Source organism: Serinus canaria, chromosome 6 (assembly GCF_022539315.1).
Source record: "Serinus canaria isolate serCan28SL12 chromosome 6, serCan2020, whole genome shotgun sequence".
NCBI lineage: Eukaryota > Metazoa > Chordata > Aves > Passeriformes > Fringillidae > Serinus > Serinus canaria.
The window spans coordinates 32,214,450-32,239,503 of NC_066320.1; the positions used below are offsets into that span (position 1 = coordinate 32,214,450).

Genomic DNA, 25,054 nt, shown 5'->3' on the forward strand with positions numbered 1-25,054 from the left:
ATATATTGCTTTTATTTACTGTTGTCCAGTATGTGATGGCTCAGTCTACATTCACTGAATAACACATCTCTGCTCAGTGGGAGCTTGGGGAAATTCCTCATTTTCTTTGCTGTCACTGGCAGTTTTCTGTTCCTCCTCTGTGGCTGAAACAGGTACCAAGTGATTGATCACTTCCTGCAGAATATCCTTGCTTTCACTTGGAGGAAGATTGCTGAAGTAATACTGAGGTACCAGCTCTGCAAATCTGGGGAGGAAATCACACAAAACATTACTCATTTTGAATTGACTTTTGAAATACTTGAATAATTATTTCCAGGCATATATAAAAAAAGCTACAAAACTTCAACCCAAAACTCTGCAAGAATCCAAGATTCTCTGCAAGATGTAGTAGGAATTTGTGCTTTTAGTAGCACTGAAAATCCTCAGCCTGCACTTGAGCTGCAATGCAGTTCCCAGTGCTGCAGGTTGCATTAAACAGGAATTTCCCTGCTTTAGAGCAGAGTTGTTCAATAACATTATGAAAAAAACTCTCCTATAAACATGGGGAATAGAAAAGCTGGGAGAGTGAAATGTATATTTGTGTAAAGAGATTTTTGCAGAAGGAGCACTCTGGTCTCTCCCTGAATCCATAAACAGGCCATGATTCAGCTGGCTGGGTACAGAACATCTTTTAAGAAAAGGATTTACTGGAAAATAGGTATTCAGGGAGCAAAGACCTTTCCAGCTGGATTCATGTGTGAGTACACTGCTCTGTTAACTCTGATTGAAATTTTTTTCTGTATATTTTACCTTGTAAGGAACTTTTGCAGCTCATAATGTGGGCTTTTTCAAGTGATTATAGCTACAGTGGCAACTACTGAGAACAGTGAGGGCCTGAGATCACAGATCTTCCCCTTTTACTTTTTTTATCCTCCCAAAGGGATGATTTTGTGGCTTGAGGAGTGAAGGAGCAGTTGCATCACAGTTCACTTACAGATGGGGGGAGATCTCAGAGACAACTCTGATGGAATTGCCCTCTGAGATGCTGAACTCATGGAATAAAACCCACTCTGGAATCCTCCTGGTGCTGTAGTAGGATGAGAAGGGGTGGAGCTGGGCCACTTGTTTGTGTGTTAACATTAAATAGTTCCCTGAGCCATCCACATCACGAGCAATCTAAAAAACAATGTGGAGAGTTATCCATGATTTCATTGATCAGTGCCTTTCAGATTTAAAACATAAATTAAACTTCCCTTCAGATACTTTCAACTGGAACCTCTTCCCAAATTTGTGTGGGAAAGCTTGGGAGTGCATACCATGAAATGAGACTTAGAAAAAATGTTCTGTGTATTTGGAAGGAAGCTGCAACAAATCAGTACAAAACTATCTGAGTTTGGCTTGGCAGGTCTGTGTGAAAACACAAACATGGATTCTTTAGGACACACACTTTTCATAGACTTTTAAATACAGTGTGTCAGGCCATGAAATGTGCTGCTGGGAGAGGTAATTTTTGTATGGAGTCTGTGCACAGGGATGTGGAGGAAGGCCTAGGGACTCAAGTGGGAATAAATCAATCTGGTTTACATTTACAATTACAGTTAGAGTGCCTTCCTGAGATGAAGCAAGCTGTCTGTTATGCACACCTAAATGTATCCAAGTCATTTCTCTATTTCCAGGCAATTTTCACCTTCAAAAAGGAGATAATTCCTGAGAGAATATTGCAATTTCAAGTGGTTTTTTGAGGTGTAAGAGTTCTTTGAGTGAAAAGCATATTGGCAGTTTTTTTCTTGCTATGGAGAGTGTGAACTCCATGCAGTGAGAGATGAACCCCAGAGAAAAGGCTGAAATGAGAAGTGTTTGATACACTGGGGGAAAAAATGGCTTTTATGGTAATCAAGAGATTTCACTAATGAACTTAAGCTTTCTGAAAGCATTCTACATAATTTAACAGTGCAGGAAGATGAAACCACAGTGTTTTTCCTTACATGCATGAAGTAACCAGATAAAAGAGCTTTCTTGATGCTTAGTAGATTTGCTTCTGATCCAAAGTCTGGTTCTGAGATAGGAAGTTCAATGCGCTTCATGATCTCCACCAGCTCGGCTCTGATCATCTCTGCCATGCTCAGAGCAGAGCAGCTCAGGAAATACTCACAGCACCACTGCTCCCTGCTGAACTCTGTGGGGGAAAAAACAATGTTTTGGCTTAAAGCAGAATCCCACTGATGCAGAGGTGCTGCTCTGTGGACTAAATGCTCTTGCACTGCTGCAGATGATGTCCAAAGTTCTGGTAATGAGCCATACACACAGCTTAGGCTCAGCTCACAAAGTAAGTGGGCAATACTTGATATCCTCAGTTTTATAGAATTGCAGCTATTGCTTCCTGAATCTAATCCCTTCTTTGCTCTGTTAGGAGTAAAGCTTCCCAGAGAATGAGTAGCAATTCTATTTTTCAGGCCTTGTGGATTTAGGCCAGGATATGGAGTTGAAATCACCTGTAGTGCTGGTGCTGCTTCTCCTGGAGCTCCCTTCAGCATTCCACATGACTGAACAGGAGACAATTCTGCTTCCCTGTCTCAAGTTTTTACTCAGTGGGTGCAAATTTATCCCTCTGCTGTCTGAGCACTGGACTCGGGCTAAATGAACTGGAGCAGGATGCTTGAGCAGGGGGAAATGCAGTGAAAAGTTTCTGCTGCTCTGCAGTCTCCTGGCTTTTATTTGTATTCTTGCAAATGTGGACTTTACTACTTCCCATTTTTCCCTTCAATTCCCCTTTCAGTTCACAGCTATCCTATTCAGTTCACAAGTTTTTAGCTGTGTTTTGGGCTGTTGGGGAAATTGAGGCCCTCCTCAACAGCTTTTATTCATCCTAAACTTGCATTTTGTGCTTCTACGGCAGGAGCCATCATTCTGGTTTTGCACAGTGCCACTTCAAAGGACACTTGGAATAGTGGTTATGGATCCCTGTTGGGTAAGAGATGCTGTCCTAGGATGTTTTTAATTAATTAGTAAATTAATATCATCAGCAATAGCTACTCCCATAGGTTTCTCCCTGCGTAGCAGCAATTCTGGAAAGAATCACCAGATTTTTGGGTTGTTTTTTTTTTTTCAAACTGGTCCCAGTGGGCTTGATGTTGGCTGGGGCACACTTGCCTGGGTGTGTGGGGTGGGCAGTGGCTGCCCTGAAGGCACTGAAGATGTTGATAAGGGTGAAGTGATCTCCTGCAGGGTGGGAGAAGCGGCGCCAGCAGCTCCGAGCGATCTCCTCTGTGCCAGGAGGGGCGTGCAGGAAGCAGCTGGGAGCTGAGGGAAAACCAAGCCAGTGGTGAAAACAGAGGTGCATGCACAAATCCCCACTGGGATTTCTGGGTTTTTCCTTCCTCAGTTGCATTTAACCCCCAGTATTGGGTCAGTGCTGAAGAACTGAACCTGCTGCATTCACTGAGGGTTTATTTTGTAGGTGTCCTTTCAGTCTTGTTTTGTGGGAATCAGAAAAACAGAAACTCCCACAGACACTGAAGGGTTTGATCTGCAGCCTTGGGAGAAGCTTGGATTGATGCAGAAATCCAATACACAGATATTAAGCAGAAAAACCATAAACTCATATTTCTGTAGTTGTAAGTAAGAATATGCCTGAAGTGAGTGAGAAACTGCACTGATGGATGGTGAAGGGTTTCTGATGTAGGGTGGGGCTGTAGGGAATAAACTGAGAGTTTGGAATTAGAACAGAAGCAGATCTGTGCCTGTGAGACAGAAACCCATTGGACAAAAGTATCCAGAGTGCAGCAGAACAGAGTAAAGGTGATAGGTCAGAAAAGCAAAATAAACCCTGTGGCAGCTGTCCATTGGGTTAGAAAGTTCTAGATTGCCTCGTAACAAAGAACTTGTGACTGCTCCTGAGCTATGGCTGAATGCCTGCTCCTCTGAAATCTCAGGGCCTCTGAGACTGATGTTTGTCTGAGCAACAAATCATTCCTAGCCTGAAAACAGTCCCACCCCTTAATTTCTAGAGGCAACAATGATATTGTTTAGTTAATATGTATTGCAAACACAAACCAGCAGCTTTCTCCCAGACTGATGCCAAAAAACCTTCATAATGTCACAACCTAATTCAGCCAGAATCCAAAAAATGGTTTCATTATAATAAAAAGACATCTTTTGATTTAATGCGTTAATTTGCCCCTCTATGTTGAAATTTCTGCTTTCCAGTGCATTTTACTTTTGTGTCTTTTGAGCTTTTCTAAAACTGAATTGTGCCTATGCTCAAACATTTACATTTGTTATATGTACTTTAGAAAAACCATCACAAGTTAAAAATCAACCCAGTTTGGGCATAAAAAGTTGTCCTACAAGGAGAACTACTCATGCAGCTTGATATCCTGTGGTTCATTTGTTTGCTGCCCAAGACTCCAAGGTTATGTCAGTTTTATAAAATATTTGAAATAGCCAAGATCACAAAGTAATTCTTTCTAGGTAAACATTTCAATGTTTTATAATTAGAACTTCCTTTATTTTGCTGCACTGATCTGTCACAAATGCAGATTAAAATAAGAAAGTTTCATTTTGAAGGGATGTTTCTGACAAAAGGGAGAAAGCCAATGGGCAGCTGAAGGCTGCAAATGGAATTCTCTGTGGGAATTCTCTACTTAGCTTTCCTTGTATCCTTACAGTTAAGACCTGAACAGGCAAATACATTCACTTACTTGAGGTAAGCAGGATGAGAATAACAAGACTTTGCTTTTGTGGCTAGATTTGGAAGGAGTCTGGATTGGGCAGGTGGCACAAGGCCTGCAGGGAGGGCTGATCCAGGAGTACCTGTGACCATGGCTGCAATGGTGAGCATCTCATCCACACACTCAAATTCACACGAAGCCAGCAGTGACTTGGACAGCTGAGGATCCAGGGGGAATTCTGACATTATAATCCCAAATTCAGAGAGGTTTCCATCATTATCCAGCGCTGCCAGATAATCCAGATCTTCCAAAGCCTGCATCAGGCTTTCAGGAGCTAAGGAAAAGGGGAAGAGAATTCCAGGTCTTGAGAGTGGTACTCAGGAATGAATGTCTGAACTCTCATTATAAAATCTCAGCTGTAGGAAAATGATACTTCTTTTATTTGACAGTGATTAAGAACAAAAAATAATGGATGAATGGAAGGCTGAGAAAAATCTGGAGGAAGAAAATAAGTTGTAAATCACTTTTTTGATACTTTTAATGTCAGAACAATTTTTTATCAAAAGCCCAGACATAATCCTCAATATCCCTAGACTCTGTCAAAACTTCTTCCATTATTGGCAGTTTTCAGGTGGGTTTTTTATGTTTATTCTTTTTTAAGAGGGGTGGTCACATTTGAGGGGTGCTGAGATACAGAACAGGTCTAGGAAAGATCTTTTTTAACCAGGAGATATTCTGATATTTACAGAAGTTACAACTGTTATTCATGCAGGTATCTGGAATTCTCTTGGTTGCCTTTTTAATTATTATACTTTTTTTACATAGATTCTCATAATACCAGAAGAAAAATGGGAATGTAGTAAAAGAAAATGCCTCCCTAGCAATTGTCTGTACTTTCTCCCTCCACAAAATTCAGTGTTCAGTTTTCCCTCAGTGTGGGTTACAACCTCCACAGGTAGAAGTGAGAACAGTGAGACAGCAAAAATAATGAGGGAATATAAGAAAATGTCCTGAGAGGACAGGATTAAGCAAATCAACACCTAAAATTAGGAACTGAGCAGGTCTGTAGGAAATCTGATGGTGATAAAAGGAGGTCAAACAAGCACAGAGGAGCTTTGTGGTTGAGAGAAGGAACCTCAAGTTGAAGTTGTCAGGCCTACACTCCAAAGAATTGTTGCCAGAGCATGAAAAACAAGGTGAAAATTTGGGAACTCCTGAAGTGTGAAGGCTCTCTAAGGTTCTTTCCTCCCAGCTCCTTTCCAAGATAGATTTCTATTCCAGTTTATATTGAATAGTCAATGTCTTTCATGGGTAGCAGTTCATTTACATTCACAACTGCTCTCCAACCACTGCAGCAACTTTCTCCTTACTCCAGCCTGAGGATCTTGTTGATATTTTCTCAGTTTTATGGATAACAAGTTAAATTTGAAGCTGGTGGCAGAAATTCCACTGCAGCAGGACTTGGCCTCACCCCCAGCCCTGGGAAGCTGCACTGGCCATTTGTCAGCTGCTGTCAGTCTGTACATTAATGGGGAAAAATCCCTAAATAAAATATCCAGACCAGAAGCACAGCTGCCCACACAGGCAGGGGGTGCATCTGCATTGGATCTTCATTAGCAGATGACTAGAAATAATTTCCTGCATTCATTAAGACTGGGAATGTGTATGGCATCACCAAGACTAAAAGGCTGTAATTAGCTGCCAGATCACATTTAGCCACAATTTCCCCACACATTCTGCAAGAAAATCTTGAGATCAGGTTTTGACTTCATTGGCAGTGAACTGTTTATTGCCACCTCTCTGGAATTAACCCCTTACAGGCAAGGGAAAAGTGAAATGGGGAGCAAACAAGCACCTGTTGCTTTTAACCTCATTCTGTTATGTCTGAAGGGGAAAAATAGTTTATTAATTCCCCTTACATGAGCTTTTCCAGAACTTCTCCAGCATCTCAACCTGCTAATGTGACTTTGTTTAAGTTGAAAACACACAGTTTTCAGACAAATTGTCTCAGGAACCTGCAAATTGCTTTTGAAACTGTGGAGCTGCTTCATTTCAGTCTCCGAGTTCTTCCCTCTGCCTGCACAATTCTATCCAGAGAGGACATTTATTATAAAAAATGTGGGGTTTTGTGGGATAAATGATGAGCCCTTGCAAAAATTGAAGTATCTGAGAAGAAAATACTTAGGAGTTTTAAAGAAATAAGAAGTAGCAGCTGATGATGAATATGAGTCAGTGACAGGAAATAAAATTCAGTGATTGAAAATCAGGGATAGTAAAAGGGTCACTCAAATGTGTAGTAATTACAAGGAGATCATGGAAAGCTATTTCCCAGAATTCAACAAAGTAGTCTGTGCTAGAGCTCACAAAATACATGGTTATATGGCTGCCAATTTCAACCCCCTGATGGCATCAGCAATTTGCATTTTTATGCCCTAGAGTTAGTTGTCTTGAGATTTATAAGCACAAATTACTTCCCTGTCTGGCTATGAGTGTTCTGGGAAAAAAAAAAAAAAAAAAAAAAAAGATTCCTGGAGTTTTATTGCTCTAGAAAGGACAAGACAGTAAAGGTGGATTAGACCAGGTGAAGGAACAGTAAAAAAGCAAAAATAAAAGACCAGGGTAGGGCTTTTTAGGGCTTCTTTCCAGCACCAGCCACTGCTGCCTTGAGGTGCGAACCACGAGGATTTGTGACTCCACTGCTGCTTTCACAGCAGCAAAGCTCAAAAAACCTCTCAAGATGTGTCCTGTGCTTTCAACAAGAAGCTGTCACATCCCTGGAATTTGAAAAGGTATTTCCTAATCTGGTGTTTTCTTTCCCTGCTCTGTGTTCTTTGGCTGCTCAAACTGGGTTGCTCTGGACTCATTTCAGGAAATCTGACCAGTTTTATGTAAATACAGATCCTGCTTTTGATCCTTCTTAGGCTTAGGAAAGCAAATATATAACTTAATGTTGTGGTTAGCACTGGAATAGTTTATCTGAGAGTTTCAAGCTACTTAAAATGATATTCTTGGTTTCACATTTCTGTAACTTTGATGTGAACAGAGTAAGATCTGTCTCTAAAGCAGCTACACCTGCAGTCCTCAGCAGCACATCCCAGATGGCTGAACTGCAAGTGCTCAAGGTGTGAGCCAATAAATTCCAAAGTATTATTCTTGTTGCATTAGGAAGCAAGTGATTTAGGGATTTGGTCAAAGTTCTGTAATAAATGGATATTAGAGATAGGAATGAAACTTAAATGTTGTGATTTTTAATATTCCATTTAACAGCTCTCTTGTGCTTCTCTGGAGATCCACAGCTCCTGTGTTCTGGTCTCCTACCAGCAAATGCTGAGGATGTAAAATACCTTTCTTTTGCTAGATCTTTTCCTTCCAGAGGAATAACTTAAAAAGTCAGAGCTGCCATGGATGTCAGGTGAAGGGATGTTGTCTTTAAGGAGCTGATGCTCTGCCTGGCACACCACAGGTTTTGCAGGTTCTGTTGGGAAGAACAGCAGAAAGAACTGCCAAATTCATTGCTGCAGGGAGAGCAGTCCTGGGGAGTGGTGTTTGCTGCTCCTGCTCTCTAACACTGCTCCTTGGACAGCAAACTGAGAACATGGAGGACTCTATGCCAAGTTTTCCTCAAATTATGCAAAGATTTTTCTTCTGCAAGCACAAGTTTCTCTGTCCTGATTCTCTTTTTCCCCCTGTACCTTCTGAGTCAGGATTTTTTATGTGTCTGTTTTGCTCTGAAGCCACCAGTTATAACTATTATTTTGAAATGACAGTTGATCAGTACAAATTACCTCCTCAAGCTCACACTTTGCAGTATTTCCATTCCCCCTCATGCTGCTTCATCACTCCTCCAGTCTGGCTGGTGATGGTCCCTGCTGTGCTTTTCTGCCAGCCAGGACAGGGCCTGACCTACCCTGTCCTGACAGAATATACTGAATAATGTCTGCACACATCATTGAATTGATGAAATCCAGAATTTAATACAACAAAGAATTAACAAGTAAATTTATGATAATAAATCTGCCCTGAAGTGATCTCTGCTGAGCACAGTTTACATGGTGCATTGAGTTTCTGTCTTTGACAGTCTCCAATGAAAATATGCCAACAATTAATTTTTCTGAAACAATTTAAAATGATGTAAACTTATGCAACTCTTGTTATTCTGGATTTTCTGGAAATATATTCTCCAGGGGGTTGTGAAAGCATAGCTCTCAAATGTCATGGTCATGACCATCAACATATTCTTTAATCTGAATGTTTAGGGAAATTCTGAATGGATGCAGAATCTGCAAATGCTTTCCCCTTGATCCCACAGAGAAATTTTACATGGCTTCATCTTTCTAATGATTCACTTAGTTTAAATAAGGATTTTCCAGTGATTTGCAAAAGTATTCAACATTGCTGCAATCTATGAGACTGGAATTCTATCGTCCCCTTATAAACCCCAGCAAAGATCTATCAGATCTACTGATCAGAATGTAAACACACCCCTGTTCTAGGGGCACAGGGATCCTGATCTACTGATCACACTGTAAACACACCCCTGTTCTAGGGGCACAGGGATCCTGATTTACTGATCACACTGTAAACACACCCCTGTTCTAGGGGCACAGGGATCCTGATTTACTGATCACAATGTAAACACACCCCTGTTCTAGGGGCACAGGGATCCTGATCTACTGATCACACTGTAAACACACCCCTGTTCTAGGGGCACAGGGATCCTGATTTACTGATCACAATGTAAACACACCCCTGTTCTAGGGGCACAGGGATCCTGACTTACTGATCACAATGTAAACACACCCTGTTCTAGGGGCACAGGGATCCTGATTTACTGATCACACTGTAAACACACCCCTGTTCTAGGGGCACAGGGATCCTGATCTACTGATCACAATGTAAACACACCCCTGTTCTAGGGGCACAGGGATCCTGATTTACTGATCACAATGTAAACACACCCCTGTTCTAGGGGCACAGGGATCCCCCTGATGCACTTTGGAGCTGCAGTGCCAGATTCATTTTCCTCTGGCTCATGAATTCCAGAAAGGGCAACAAGCTCTGCTGCATTTGCTGCTCTCCATTATGGCATGAATTAAATGCAGCAGCTGTAAGCCTGACATGTTTGTTGCTTCCATAATGCAGTAATGAGTCAGACCTAATCCAGGCTTTTATTTCTCCTCAAAGAGCAGCAGGAAAAAAGAAAAATCCCTTGTGCACATTATTGCTGAGCAGAAATAAAATGTTTTACTGATGTATTTTTTGTCTCTTATCTGCTGCACGTTCTCCATGTGCAGGAAACAGACTGAGAAGTGCTTCTTGCTATGAATTCCAGTGTCCTTCTGATTTGTTAGTTCACCAGTTCATGCCCATGTCCTACTCTGTCATCTCAGTGAAAACTTGACTTTGTTCAGGAGAAATTCACCTAAAACCCCTAAAGCCTCCCTGTGTTTCAGCTGCAAAGACAAGGTGGGAATGTCTGTTGGACAGAAACAATGCAGAGGGAAGCCTGTGGCACACAGGGGATGCTGCAATGTTTTTACTCAGTTTACTCCAAGGGAACTCAGCTCCAAGGAGGTGGTGAGCCATGGAACAGCCAAACCCATGGCAGAGATGGAACTGGGTGATCTTTAAGGTCCCTTCCAGCCCAAACCATTCTTGGGTTTGTGTGCCTGAAAGCCTGATGCGTTTTGAGTTCTGTGAGATGGTCTAACATGAGAACTGACTCCCCTGACAAATTTATCCCTTGGGTGCTCCAGTTTATTTCAGAGAATTTCACAGCAGGCTCTTCAAACTCTGTGTTCTGACTGGGGGAGCTTTGTACTCATCTCTGGAAGGTTCTGTAGGGGTCAATCCAAGTGCTGGCAGGAAAAAAGCTCACTGTCTGCTCCAAAGTGGAAAGAAAGCCAATGTGTGATGTGTCCTGCTTAAAGGAAGAGCTGTGCTGGATCATCAAAGCTTTTCTCAAATGTTTAATTTTGTAAGGCAGGAAGCAGCCAAGGAAATTGGGCAGACTTTCTTCTCTCCTTTCAGAGCACCCCTGCAGTGTTTGTGGGATTTTCCCTTTGTTCAAAACTGTTCAATACCTGCACCTGACACTCTTGATCTGGTCAGAAAAAGCTCTGTCATATGTGATGTCCATCCAAGTAAAGCCAATTCTTTCACTCACCAAATACCTTCACAATTTTTTACACATCAGCACAATGCTTTCTTCAGCTGCATTATCCAAAAATGCAGCCAAAACTTAGAATTTCTGCATCTGTGAAACCCTTATGTGCCTCTAGTATTTCATGCTCTCTGAATGTTGTCCCCATTGTGCCTTTAAATCCAAAAATGCCAAATGCTTTCCCTCATATAATTCTACTCATTCCTTCTACAGTTCAAGACCAACTTTCTTCATATCCAGGAAAAGCATTAAAATGTTTTAGTGTATTTTTTTAATAGTAAAATATGTTTTAAATTCGAGTGGGAGCAAACTATTCCATAAGCATTTTCCATGCAGATTTTGTGGGCTCAGCACATGAGATGACACAAGGCCAAAATACTCCAATTCTCATTGCTTTTGAATTAATTACCATCAGACTGGCCATGTTTTTTCCCTATTTCTTTTAGGCATGTTTCTGCTAAACAACACACAAGGGAAAAGGAGAATAAATTTTTCTTTAAAATTCCACTTAACCATCTATTGCAACATCCAACAGTGAGAATTAACACTTTATTACTGATTAATTACAGTGAACAACTCATAGAAGTGAAGAGATCCTTCCAATTTTGTGTGAGTGCACGAGGAAAGGCAGGAGAATAGAAGAAATTTTCCTGTTTGTACTGGAAAATTTTCAAGAATGAAGCCAGCAATCCCCAAAACAATGAAATCAGGGCTATTTTCCTCACTTTAATGGGTTTCAAAGCAACTGCAGAACCTGGAGTGGCACTTGGGGTTTGTGATAAACCAGAACAGAGGAAAATATCCTTCTATAGAAAAAACTAAATTATGAAATCAGGGGGGAAGAAAAGGCAACTTCCTTCACTCTGTCACCTCAGAATTCAGTGTTTTCCCTGGCTAGCATTAAAAGTATATTTGGGTTTATTTTATTGTCCTTAAGGAACAGCCCATTGTAAATTTGAGGTGGGAGATGCTGGAGGATAAGGAGGAAGCTCATTTCCTCCCCACACATCCCCCAGGTAACAACAGTGGTTTGTTTGGGTTGTAAACTTCTGATTAAAGGAATATATTTCGTTGGATATCTGTCCAATACCTTGTACAACAGGGCACACATTTTCTTTGTGGGTTACAGGAAAATAATATGTAACCTAGATGAGAAGATACTTGGAATATTGATTTTTTTTTTTTTTTTAGCATTCCAATTCCATTCAGATACTTTATGGTATTTTTTTCTAAATGCTATTGAGCTGAGAACTGCTGTAGCAGGTAAGTGGGAAAAGCAAGGTGATATTGTTACAAGTCCTTAAATAAAAAACAATCCTGTGAGTGACAGGGCAAAATTAACCTGGAAAGAGCTTCTAAAATAATTATAAAAATATGAGAAATTGGTGCATCCTCTTACCTGGGCTGCTGATGAAGTCACAGTGAGCAAAGCCTGCTATGTCCATCCTCTTCAGGAACAGGACCAAGCTGGTGAGTTTGGATTCCTGAACTTTAGCTGGAATTTCTGCCTTCATTTCCTTGTGTGTAAATTCTTCAGGGTACAAGCAGAAGATTTTCCCTAGAAGAAAATTCAGGAAAATTACCTTTTTAAAAATGTTTCCTTCTCACGTTGCCATGTTGATTGTATTAATTAATTTGAGCTAATGGATTTAAATTTTGAGCTAATATTTCTACCTGATGGAGACATGCCCAGAATTTGTTTATGCACCTCTGCTTGACTTTGGCTGATAGGCTGGGTTAGAACAGAGTCTGCTCTGATTCTAGGATTGTACACCTTTAAATGAAAGAGACACCAAGCATCAGACAAGTACACAAGGGCTGCAAAAATATGAATGGTCTGTACTGAATTTCTCTCTAGGTCATTTTACAGAAAGGGTAGTAACAGTTTTCATTTCTTTTTGTTTCAGCAGCTTGGGAAGGAGAGCACTCAGCACCCTGACAAGCTGACAGATGTTTTGCAGTCACTCTAAGTGTGCTCTGAGATAAATGTCTTTTTTTTCCCCCTGAAGAAATGTACCTTACTGAAGCAGAAAATGGTATCATCAAGAAAAACATCAGAAAATATTACTTATTTCTTGCAGTGACAGAATCCCAACCTTTTCTGACAGCATTTTGCTCCCTAACTCCAGATTTTTGTCTTAATATTGAAATTACAGGAGATGAGGGCTGCACTAGAGATATATGATGCCATGTTTTATGGCTATCCTAATTCTGCTTTATTTGGATTAAGCTGAGGAGCTGATTCACTCCCTGCTCTGGCCACAAGCCTGTGGTGTCCAGCAAGACAGAAAACTGCCAGGATAAGGCAGCTCTCTACTCCTGCCTCCTGAGTCAACTCCATCTGCTTTAAGCAGATTAAAAAAAAGATAAAAATTAAAAAAATAAAATATCCTTCAGTGCAGGGCACAAATTTCCTTTCCTGCAGGTGAATTGCTGATTTACCCCAGCTGCAAGGCTCAGGTGGGATTTTGCTCTGCACTGAACTTTTCCTGCTCCCTCTGTGCTCAGCTGACTTTGGCTGAATGGGAATTTGAATTGGTGAGGGAGGAAAATCACAGGACTGAACAAAAGACTGGAATGAAAGGTAAAAATTGCACCCCTGATAGAGGTGATTTGACAGACATCAGGACTGTTGGATCTGGTTTGTTCCCATTGATTTGTATTTTAAATTCACAAAATTTGTAATTTGTTGAATTGTACTTTGGGCTTCAGGTTACCATGGCAGGGAAATTCATTTCTGCCATCCAAGAAAACTGCAGCTGTAGGAATAAGTTTAAGAACTAAGCATGGTCTAATTGAAAACTGCTTTGGGGCTCTTCTTCCTGGCACAAAAAACTGTAACTTAACTTTTTAAACTTGCCTTGAGACTGAGTTAGCTCATAATTCCCAGTTAAAACCTTTTAAAGTGACAGATTTTTTGCAATGCAAATGAAAGGTACAGGTAGTTCACAAGCTTTTCCCTGAAATACTTGTAAAACCAATCAGGATTAATAATCCCTGCTCCAAAATGTCAGGAACACTTAACTCTAATTTTGGTTATTCCACCTTGTACTACAGAAAGGAAATGCATTACATTGTTTCTTTTGCCTGTTACTGGAATTTTTATTTTAACCAGGACAATTACAAAACCTGTAGTAGTGCAGCTCTCCTGTTCATGCTCCTACACAGTTACTCATCCCAGTTTTGTAGAAATAAAACAAATGAGATTTGACTTTTTTTTTTTTTGCAGCTGCACTAATCCTTCCCAGGGTAGAAAACAAACAAAATGAGGCCAAACTTAGAATGAACTGGAAAAGGTTAAGTATTAATTAGATAAATCAATTTATTTAGTTAATTTATCTAATTGTTTCTAATGCAGTTAGATAAATTGCAGCATTTGGATGGGAGCACATGTCCAGGAGGAGCACAAGCAGCTTGAAAAAAACAGAGATCCCCTGGGTGAGCAATTACTAAATCATTAAATAAGGGATGAGAATAATCTCCTAAACCAGATCTGCCAACAGGTGCCTAAGAAGTGATTTTATTTTGTTTTATGTATAAAATACTGAAGAGAGATTCATGACTGATAGGCCAAGACTCAGGTGAGATTTATTTTGCAAACAATCTGTCGTGGGTTTGGTGTCTAAAGGAGTGGCAGTTTCAACTGAAAGCGTTCATCTGGCTTTAGAAACTTCAAAAATCCAGTTTCTGATTGAATCTGGAAAGTAACTGTGATTTCTTGCTTGGTTTTCACATGAGATACCCATGAAAATGACTTAAATTCTATTAATTTGCCTGTTAAAAATATCATAGAACCTGTGCTGTGAAAGAAGAGAAAACCACATGATCCTCTAGAGACTTTCTGCATTCACCTGAGCTGCACAGTTCCCTCTCCCTGCCCTGAAAAGCCCTTTTGCAGAGTTGATTTTGGACAAAGTGCTTCTGCTTCCCTTCACTGACCTTTCTTGTCTCCACACCAACATCGATGACAAAAGTCACATTTTTAGTCCAGATCAGAGGTTCTCCAGAGCTGGTGGTGAGTAGCACTTTCCTCCTGTATTTTTTGCAGCATTTCTGCTTGTTTTGAATGAGTTTGGGAGCCAGGTCTTGTTTTGTGGGGTACAAAGGGATGGGGATGAGCTCTCCAAGGTCAGGGTTTAAATTGGGTTGTTCCTGTCTAATCATCTGATAAGCTTTTTCAATTTCCTGTAATCAAGAGAAATACATTTTTTCCTTACAAAATTGTTCTATTCTTAGTCCAAATGCATCACATAAAATGAACAAAAGATGCAGAAACCTCCCTACTTTCCCTTAATTATTATATTTGAGAAGATGAAATTATTGTAAAGGTTTGAATTTCCCCCCCCCAACGATTAATAAACCCTATAAAGATTTAATAAAGTCAATAAAATGTCCCTAACTTGTGTTGATGGAACATCACCTTTAAAAGAGTTCACAGATCCAGAGGTTGGATATGAATTGTAAAAGCCTTTTGTTGTTGTTGTTGTTGTTGTTGTTGTTTTGTTGTTTGGGGGCAGTTAATATGAAACCATTTATGTTCTGCACGATTTTTTGAAAGGCATACAAAAATAATTCATGGCCTTCCTCAGCCTGAAAGGGAATTTTTTTAAAAGCATTTTTATTAGCAAAGGTTTTGCAAAATTGAAAAGCGAGACTGAGTTTCTCTTTGAGAGTGACACCACATTTCCAGCAGTTACAGGTTGAAAGTGCTCCATAAAAATTGTTATAAAGATACAAGAGTGACATCTAATAGCAAGGCTGGCAGCAGGGCAGCTCATAAATCCTGATGTTCTTGGTTAATTCATAGTTTTGTTTAGTTTAAAAGACAGTTGAGTGCTTGGGAACAGTGAACCATTACCACTATGAAACTTTAAATCACAGTTAAACAAGAATTTATGGGATGTTCTGGATCATAATGAGGGTTCTGTTCATTGTGAGAGAGAAAAATGAGTGATCTCTTCTTGGCAAGAAAGAAATTACTATTCTAGTTTTGTGGGGAATTTACCTGTCAAAAAACCCTTTTAAGCAGAAATAAAACTTTTTTCCCAACCTTTTGATATGGAAAGAGTGTGTGTTTTTTCTCTAACATTATCCATTGTAACTATGGGGACTAACACAGAGAATTCATTACTTTATCATTTGTAAAATCGGTGTCTATAAGGTTTAAAACTGATTATTGACATTATTTAAAGTGTTTCATATCCATCCCCCTTTTAACAGTGGAAAGCAACAAACACTACCTGGGTAGTTTGTGGTAAAGTATCTTTGCTGGGAAAAGTCATTATTTCCTGGGGAGTTTGTTGCTCTAAAGCAGATTTAATGACACATAGTGGAAGACTGGGGATCATTAGTAGGAAAATAGTAATAATAATAATAATAATAATAACAAATACTGAAATATTTATTTGGTTGTCAGATTGCTTTGACAGCTATAAAGGACCTGCTGGTGCAGTGAATTTAGGGAACCACTGCTGTCTACAGAGACTCAAAGGTGTCACTGTTTAGAATGACCAAGCCTGGGCAGATTCCTGGATTTTCTGTCACACCTCTGGAGTGACATTTTCCTCCTGCTGCTGTGCACACAAATGGTTGGGAAGAAGAATCCAAATGGAAAAATCTCCTTGGGAGGCTGAAGGTAAAAACTCCCCTGTGCTGTAGGGCATTGATGGAGGCTGGACCTGTGTCCATGTGTCCATTCCCACCCAACAGGGATAACACAAACTGTGGGATGCCCAATGCCAGGACAGGTTATTAAATCCCTGCCCTTGTGGCCTGTGCCCCTGTGTGCTGCTTTTGCAGCTTTTTGCATCACACAAAAGGATGGTGGCCTTTCTTTAAACCTACAGAAAATATATATATTGTCTGCACAGTATTTATGTGTTATATAGATATTTTATGTGTATAAAACACAGTGTTATGTATGCCATTACTTCCTTGAAGGAAAACCCTGAAATTATAAAACCTGGTGGCACAACTGCTGTCTTAGCTACTGACAGCGAGGTATTTACAGGTCAGATAAAAAAACCCACATTTCCTGATTAAAATCAGAAAGAGAAGAGGTTTGATTCCTAGACAGGTTACCTAGGACAGAGGCCAGACAGAGTTAAAGGAATACTGCAGGTATTTATTAAAAGGACATCACAGGATACACCCTGGGCAGTACAAGAGCCTGGCCAAGGCTCCACCCAAGATGGACAATGAGTCAAAAGTTTTCACACTTGTATAAGTTTTGGTCCATTTCCATACTGGGGTTAATGTTGAAATGTTGTTGCTTTCAGAATATCTGATTGGAATGGACAGCCAGGAGTTTAATCAAAGATTCTTTGTGCAATATTTTTGCTTAAATATGTGAGACAATATTGATTCTATTTCTAATGTAGATGAACCCAAGATGGACGGCGTGTCACGAGTTCTCACACTTTTATAAGTTTTGGTCCATTTCCATATTGGGGTTCATTGTCCAATTACAGCTCCAGGTTATGAAGTCTCATCCTCCCAGACTGCTCTCCCCAGTTTGCTGTTTGCACTTTTTGGGCCTGGAAAAGGACTGTTCTGTGTGACTGAGCTGTGAGGAGAACTTGCTGACATTTTATTTGAAGTTCAGGATTATATCCTAATGCAGTACAGAATCTGGAAAACAAGAAAGCTAAAATGTAAGGCATTAGGTTACCAACTCACTTGCTCAGATGCCAGGAAGATGACAATGTCCCCCTTCTCCCTGGCGTGGTGGATCTCCAGGAGCAGCCTGAGGGCAGGCAGGAAGGGGTCCCTGTGGGCGCTGCAGGAGAACACGGCCTGGGCGCGGTGCCTGCCCCGCACATGGAGCACAGGGACAGTGCCACAGAACCCCTGCAGGGTGCTGCACATGTGGGGGGCAGTCAGGAGCACCAGCCTCAGCTCTGCTCTGGCTGCCAAGACCCCTTTCAGGAGGCCAAGCAGGGCATCTGTGGCCACAGTCCTTTCGTGCACGTCGTCCAAGACGATGACGCTGTAGCAGCTCAGGAGGGGTGTGGACATCATTTCCCTCTGCAGCATCTCATCTGTGCAGTACCTGCAACACACACACACACAACACTCCACCAGGTGTCCTGGACTATTATTGTAGGAAATTAATTCAGTGTCCTGGGGGCAGCTTGGTTCTTTCTGTTCCAACAGGAAAGGTTTGATAAGAACAGGGAGTATTTTTATTCTCAGTTACATGTTCAAATCTGTCCTTTAGCAGCTACAAACCTGATGTAATTCAATGCCACTCAGAGACACAGTGGTGGAAAGGATGCTCCAGGCAAAAGCAGAAATCCTCCTGCCCTGAAATCATCTGTTCATCTTCCATCACATGCCATAAACAATTCCTGAGCTAGGAACAAATCCCTTTGGATAAGGAAAAGAAGGTGCACTTGAGGCAGAGCCAGAACCAAGACGAGCAATTAATTTATACCATGAGGTCCTCCTCACTTCTATCCCTGCTGCTGACAGGTTTTTTAAAGGATATTATTTTTGTTGTGTTGCTCAGCAAGACTCGGAATTCTTGAGGCAGGTTTTGATGTGTGAGAGGAAGGGATTCATCTCCCTCTCAACAGGAGCAGCTGCAGGAAGTTCTGCTGCAGGATGAGGTTTAAGGAGTTCTCCACAGACAGAGAAAGGACAGGCAAGAGGAAGAGAGGTAGAAATTGATTTTCAGAAATGGTGAGTATCCTCTTCTCCACTGGAAACTGGTAGCTGAGAAAAAAACTTGTGGTCTAGATATGATACTTTGTGCCTCCCATATTAAGGAACCAGAGAAAATAACTCATAACTTTCTGGGTGGCTCAGAAGCTGAATCCCTGTGTTCCTGCTGTCACCTGTACTTGCTACATGAAGTGCATTTCTTATCTCCCAAAAACCCCCTGATTGCTATTTTCCTCTTGTTGCTGGATATACCCTCTTCTAGCCAAGTTTTTTGATTGCTTTTGAATTTTAACTTCACTTTGGAAAAAATTATCCCCTGTTCTCTTCTGGTAATGAACATTCCTGTACTGGAAAATAGAAAAAAAAAAGTAGAGGAAAAGAAAAAGAGGTTATTGAGGTGCTTAATGAAGTTTTGCAGGGAGAGTACCCTTGCCCACTTAAATCTCTGCTATGGTTTACCCCAGAATGCCTCCTTCAAACCTTTTATTGCTTACTGATTAATCCCAGAATCTCTGCAGAAGAGAGAATTCATTGCAGTCTGAAACTTCCCTGTGAGGGGAGGAGGGGGGCAGGCTCTGATCTGAGCTCGGTGGTGGCCAGGACTGAGAGAATGAATGGCTGGAGGGGTTCAGGCTGAATTTAGGGAAAGGTTCTTCCTCAGAGTGTGCTGGGAATGGGCACGGCCCCGAGGCTGCCAGAGCTCCAGGAGTCTGGACAACATTCCCAGGGATGCCCAGGGAGGGATTGCTGGGGTGTCTGTGCAGGGACAGGAGCTGCACTGGATGATCCTTGTGGGGTCCCTTCTACCTCAGTGCACCGTGATTTTAAATATGCTACAACTGTGCAAAGCAGCTTTGATTTTTATTTACAAGATCTGCAGCACTGCCAGCTTCCCCAGCCACACCTTGTCCCGAAGGCCTCCAAAGGCACTGTGAAAAATGTGTATTGTAGGACAGGCTTTTCACCAATATTAAAATTAGTATTATTTGTGTTGTGGTAGAAAGTTATGCTGTATTAATCCTTTTAAGTAGTGCGTTAAATATAGTTTTAGCTTATAACAAAATGTTAAAACAGAAACTGTGCTATATAGGATATATTTTTTTTCTAAAGAAAGGACTCTCACTGAGATAGCAGCCACAGGACACCTGAATCTTTCAGAGAAAGAGAATTTATTGCTCCGTTATCAGGAGAAACGAACTTCATCCCTCCTCGCTCGGGCAGGATGACACCGTCTGGATTATGAGGAAGAAGCTGAAACTGACCATATAGAATCCTTTGTTTGAATGGAATTTATGCATCATGTATGAGGTCTATGAATATGCAACAGGCTGTTGTTTTTAAGGGTTAATTCTCTGTTAACGTGGGTCCTTTTTCGGGCTTGTGCTGCCCAGAAAAAGGTACCCAGACATCCGTAACTCTTTGTTTCTATTGTCTCCAATTCCCTAATTCAAATTGTCCAAATCATTATTACTCTACTTGTATTACTATTTCTATAACCATTTCATGACTATTAAACTTTTAACATTTTAGAAACAAGCGACTGGCGTTTTCCAGAGGCACCCACCTGAGGATGGTGTCGGGCGCGCAGCAGCTCTCGAAGGGCACGCAGTACCCCACCTCATGGCCCACGCCCAGCTCCATCTGGTCGGCCACACGCAGGGCCAGCGCCACGGCGGCCTGGGCCAGCACCTGCGTGCACACCACGGCCCCGCGGGCCCGCAGGGCCAGGCAGTGCTCGGCACACCACTGAGGGACCTGCGGGGACAGCACACACCAGGGTGAGGGCTGGGCGGGCTCTTTTGGAACCCCCGCGGGCCCCCAGGGCCAGGCAGTGCTTGGCACAGCGCTGAGGGACCTGCGGGGACAGCATGGCACGGCCGTCAGGCTAGGCAGGATGAGCCGCCTCAGCTCTCTTGGAAACCATGAGCCGGTCAAACCATGAGCGAATCAGTGTTATCAAAAGTGCTTCATTGATTTAATTTTTTCCCCGTCACTTTTTTTTTAAAGAGGAACGGCTGAGGGAACTGGGGGTGCTCAGCCTGGAGAAAAGGAGACTCAGGGGTGCCCCCATCACTCTCACAGCTCCTGAAAGGTGCCTGTGCTCAGCTGGGGCTGGGCTCTGTCTCCAGCAGCACTGACACAACCAGAGCACACAGGAAATACAGGTTGGATATCAGGGAAAAGTTTTTCACAGAAAGGTGATAAAGTTCTGGAATGGCTGCCTGGGGAGGTGGTGGAGTCCCCATCCCTGGGTGTGTTTAACAAAGCCTGGATGTGGCACTGGGTGCCAGGGCTCAGCTGGGGTGTTGGGGCTGGGCTGAACTCAATGATCTTGGAGGTCTCTTCCAACTCAGTCACTGTGAATTCTGTGAAAAAGCCTCGTAAAGGAAATTAAAATGAATATACTGCAAAGCCAATGATAGCATTTTCCAATCCTTTATATTGGGATAATGGGTTTATCCCATTATCCCAAGACTAATAAGTATTTTCTGGACTAAACACGTGTTTATTTTAAAGAGGGCGAGGTGTACAAACTGTGGGATTTGCATTTGATTAGATTATAATGGAAATTACTTTAATTTTTTATTGGTGTAATTTCCCATAGGCTAATTCCTGTTAGGAGCTCATTCCAGGAGTGGAATTCTGAACAGCTGGAATGTTCTCAGCAGCGTGGAACAGTGAAACCAAGCTGAGTGCTCACTGCTTGCCAGAGCCTGCACCATGCGTGGGAATTACCCATGTCAGCTCTTGGAATCTCCTGAATTCTCAACATGGATTAGAAGGTTTGTCTGGGAATTGCTCAGCTGGACTCAGATTGGTTGGAATTTGCTGCAGAAGAGACCTCTGGGGAGGAGGTGACAGCAGGGTCACTGCAAGCACATGCTGATGGATCCAGCTGATGCCTTGTAAAGGCTGACCTAGAACAGAGGCTGGACAGAACTGAAAAATTAAGCAGGGATTTATTATAAGGATCTCCTCCATGGATTCACCAACCCAAAATGGCCACAAAGTGGACAACAGGTCACGGGGTCTCTCACTTTGATAAGTTCTGCTCCATTTGCATATTGGGGTTAATTGTCCAATTACAGTTTTAGGTTATTAAGTCCCATCCTTCTTGTTTTTCTCTCTCCAGCCCACGGGGTTTGTGCTCTTGGGCTGAGATTTGGATCATTTGTCCTTGGTGCCCAGCTGGAGCAGGAATTGTTTTGTCTCCCTGCTCTGTGCACAGAGCTCACCATCCCCTATATGAAGCTCAGACCCACACACTAAAGCAGCACTGAATATGAAACATAGAAAAGCCAAACCAGAGGCATCACAGCCAGGATGGTGCAGTTGTGTTCAGGGCTGGCTCAGCAGCAAACCTGCCCTTGCTGGATCATATCCATGGAAAACATATCCCTGGATTTCAAACTGACAAATGCCACAGCCAATATCTGTAATTTCAGATGAATTACTCTGCAAACACATAACTGAAACTGAACTGCTTCAGGAACTTACACTGCAGCTCCTTAATTTATATATTTACTAACATCAACACTGGAAAATATCCATATGTTGTTGTTATGAGAAATGAAAATTGCATTAAAATATTATTTTAATGGATGTATTAGGTTTCAAATCCTTCCTTTAATCAGCATCTAAACCTAGGTGCACCAGCCACATCTAATTTATTTCTGTATACTTATATGCATTTCTAGAAATGTTTAAAAAGCAACCAGCAATGTGCTACATCTTATTGAAGGTTCAATCAAATTTGCCTTGTTAACAGACAATTTAAAAGCTAACATTTCTTAGCAAGTTGTTTGCTATTACACCAGTTTTTTGTGTGTAAAATACAGGCAATAACAAGGGGTAAAAACCTGGCACTTCAAAAATTATTCGGGTGTGAATCATTTTTATGGGAACATAGGAATTTGCAGGGAGAGGTGTGATGTGTCTAGTTTAAAATGTGATCTCTAGAAATGTCCAGCGTTAAAGTCTGTTGGATATATGAGATGCCCTGTAACAGTAATTATCTTGCAGCTCTACCTGCAAGAAATTTTTCTCCTGATCCCAGTCATAAACAACAATATTTTGGCTGATAGCACTTACTTGAAAATTCTCTTCTGCTCACTGTGACAGCAGACCTGGGTTGTTATATATTGGTAAAGCAGAATTTCATAGTCCTGACTGATACTTGTGGGCTTAGACTCAGCTGAGATTGTGGCTTCAGTGGTTTCTTTCAACATGAGTTTTGTAAAGTAATTTTGTGCTGTTGGAGAAAACATTTGCTCCTGGCTGAAGTGGGGGAAAGACCATTAATTCTCCCTGAGAATCAGCCCTGCTGATTTCAATCCTTCATTCCCTGGGAATGTTTTGTCACTTCATCTTATGACAAATCCCCTGTATTTCTTTCCTGATACAGCATTAACCAGAACCAAAACATAAAGTAACTTCAATTTTTTTTTGAGTGCTTTAAGAAAGTTCTTAAAATGTTTAATATATTTTAAATCTGTACTTGACTCCATTAATCTTTATTCACCTTCTGTATTTCACTTTCCCTTTCTGGCCTTAATACTTGGATTACAATAGTTACAGTGGCTCTGAAATTCATACCTCATTAAATGTTCTAAAAATACATTAAAAAAACCCCAACCAAGTCTGTGGTACTGACCTGGGAGCTCTTGCCAGTCTTAGCATCTCCTGACACAATCACAATTTGATTATGAAGCAAAGTTTCCATGAAAGTACGTTTTTCTTGCCATATTGGAAGCTCTTCTCTCTCTTTCATCAGTCTGTAATAACGGGAGGAGTAAGGCAGGCCATCAAAAGGATTAAGCTCTAAATCTTCTCCACAGACAAGAATTTCCTCTTCATCCCCGTCGCTGCCGTCGAGTAATTCTGGAAAGCAGTGGTTCTCTGGAGAAGAGGTTAAAAACTCCATTTTTCTTACATATATTATTCCCAGCAAAAGCACATTAGTGATGGAAGGAGTTCTTTGTGTGCTGATTGATCATTTTGGCCCCCTAAACCTGAGCAAATCCATTTTTCCTCGCTCCAGGATTAGTATTTCACAGCTCTTGGGTTTGTAAGTCCAGGCTCGGTGTCCAGCTGCCTTTGTGGTCTGCTTGTCCCACTCTGGGTGGTTTAACAACCCCAGTGAGCCTGGAGAAAATAGATTTAAAAAAAATAATCACCCAAAAATCTTCCAAATGGCAGCAATAGAACCAGAAAGAGAAGCTGAGCAGATTTTGCAGTTCAGCATTGAGTCCAGCCTGTGAGTCCCAGTGTTTGCTCTTGTCCAGGCTGGGGAATAATTGGGCAGAGAAGCTGAGCCTGACCTTTGTGGCTGCTGGGGGAGGCTCTGGAGCTCTGGCTCTGATTGCAGGGCTGGCATGTGGGAGCTAATCCCAGCACAAAGGCTGCACCCCTGGGTGCTACAGCAACGGGCAGGGCTCTGCCTTTGTGCTCTGTGCAGGGCTCCAGTGAGTCACAGCAGCAAAACCTCTTTTTATTGCACTCTGTGGATGGTCTTGGGAGACTTTAGCAGCTTTTCCTGCAGTTAAAATACACTTACTACATGAAAAAATCCCAGAGTGATGCCAGTTCTAATTCTTCAAGGGCACCAGAAGTGGCCTTGGAAGGTGGTGGAAGAAAAAACATTATTGATGTAAAGTAACTCCAACTCTGAGGACTCAAAAGTAGCAAAATTGCTTCCTAATCTTGGCTGAGCTGCACTGTAAGACAAATATGAAATAACACTTTTTATTTTAGCTCCAGAGGGCAGTTATCAGCAGGATGCTGATAATGTCCAGTTTTCATGCTCAGTTAGGTCGTTCTGCTGCATTTGGATTCCACTTTTCCTCTGACCTTCATGGGTCCCTCTAATCCACCCTGTTTGTGTCATTTTGTGTTCCATCCCTCCCTGCTTGTTGTTACAAACTCCCTACCTTGGAGATCTCTGCCTCTCCCAAATGGGCCCCAAATTACTCAGTTAGGCAGAAATGTCAGGAGGAGATTGGAAGTTCAATCCCACAAAGGGTTTTTTTTGGTAAAAGTCATCTTAAAATAACATTAAGTATTTTTTGGGGGTAAAATTAATATTAAAACATCTTGAAGCAAACTTGTGAATTGCTATTATTCTTCATTTTCCTTGTTTTTCACATATTTAGCAGCAGTAACACTGTGATTTTCTCCTTTGCAGTACAGGCTCATCTCCTAAACACTGAGAATTGGACAGCAATATTCCTGGTTCACTGAACAAATCTGAATTGTCATACCACAGCAATTTTTTTTTGTTCTCCCTCTTTGGAATGTGTAATGCAAGAAAGCAGATTAAAATGTTACCAAATCAAGAACATTTCTCTATTTGAAAATGAAATATTTTGAAACTAGTTTTCCTTTTGTGATCATGTTTTAACAGACCAGGTTGTTGACTGATTGACTTTATTTATCTCTTCTAAAATAGAGCCTGTAAAACGTTATTTTTCTTTTCAGCCAGGTCTTCAAGGACTCACAAGATGTGTGCTTTACACAATACAGAAGGATTTAATTAATTCTAATAAATAACAAAACAGTCTTTGCAGATGAGTGCTTT

At 41.4% G+C, this 25,054-nt stretch overlaps 1 protein-coding gene across 1 annotated transcript; it reads right to left on the reverse strand.

Moving 5' to 3' along the window:
- Nucleotides 1-51: 51 nt before the first annotated feature.
- On the reverse strand, nt 52-23,401 carry DHX32 (DEAH-box helicase 32 (putative)). Its single transcript, XM_050976458.1, has 11 exons — nt 23,132-23,401; nt 20,042-20,232; nt 17,491-17,863; nt 14,752-14,997; nt 12,487-12,586; nt 12,212-12,370; nt 4,792-4,983; nt 3,130-3,279; nt 1,965-2,155; nt 974-1,155; nt 52-244 (listed from the first exon to the last, which is right to left on the reverse strand). The coding sequence occupies exons 1-11, from the start codon at nt 23,399-23,401 to the stop codon at nt 52-54; spliced, it is 2,247 nt and encodes a 748-aa protein (XP_050832415.1).
- Between the last annotated feature and the right edge of the window lie 1,653 nt (nt 23,402-25,054).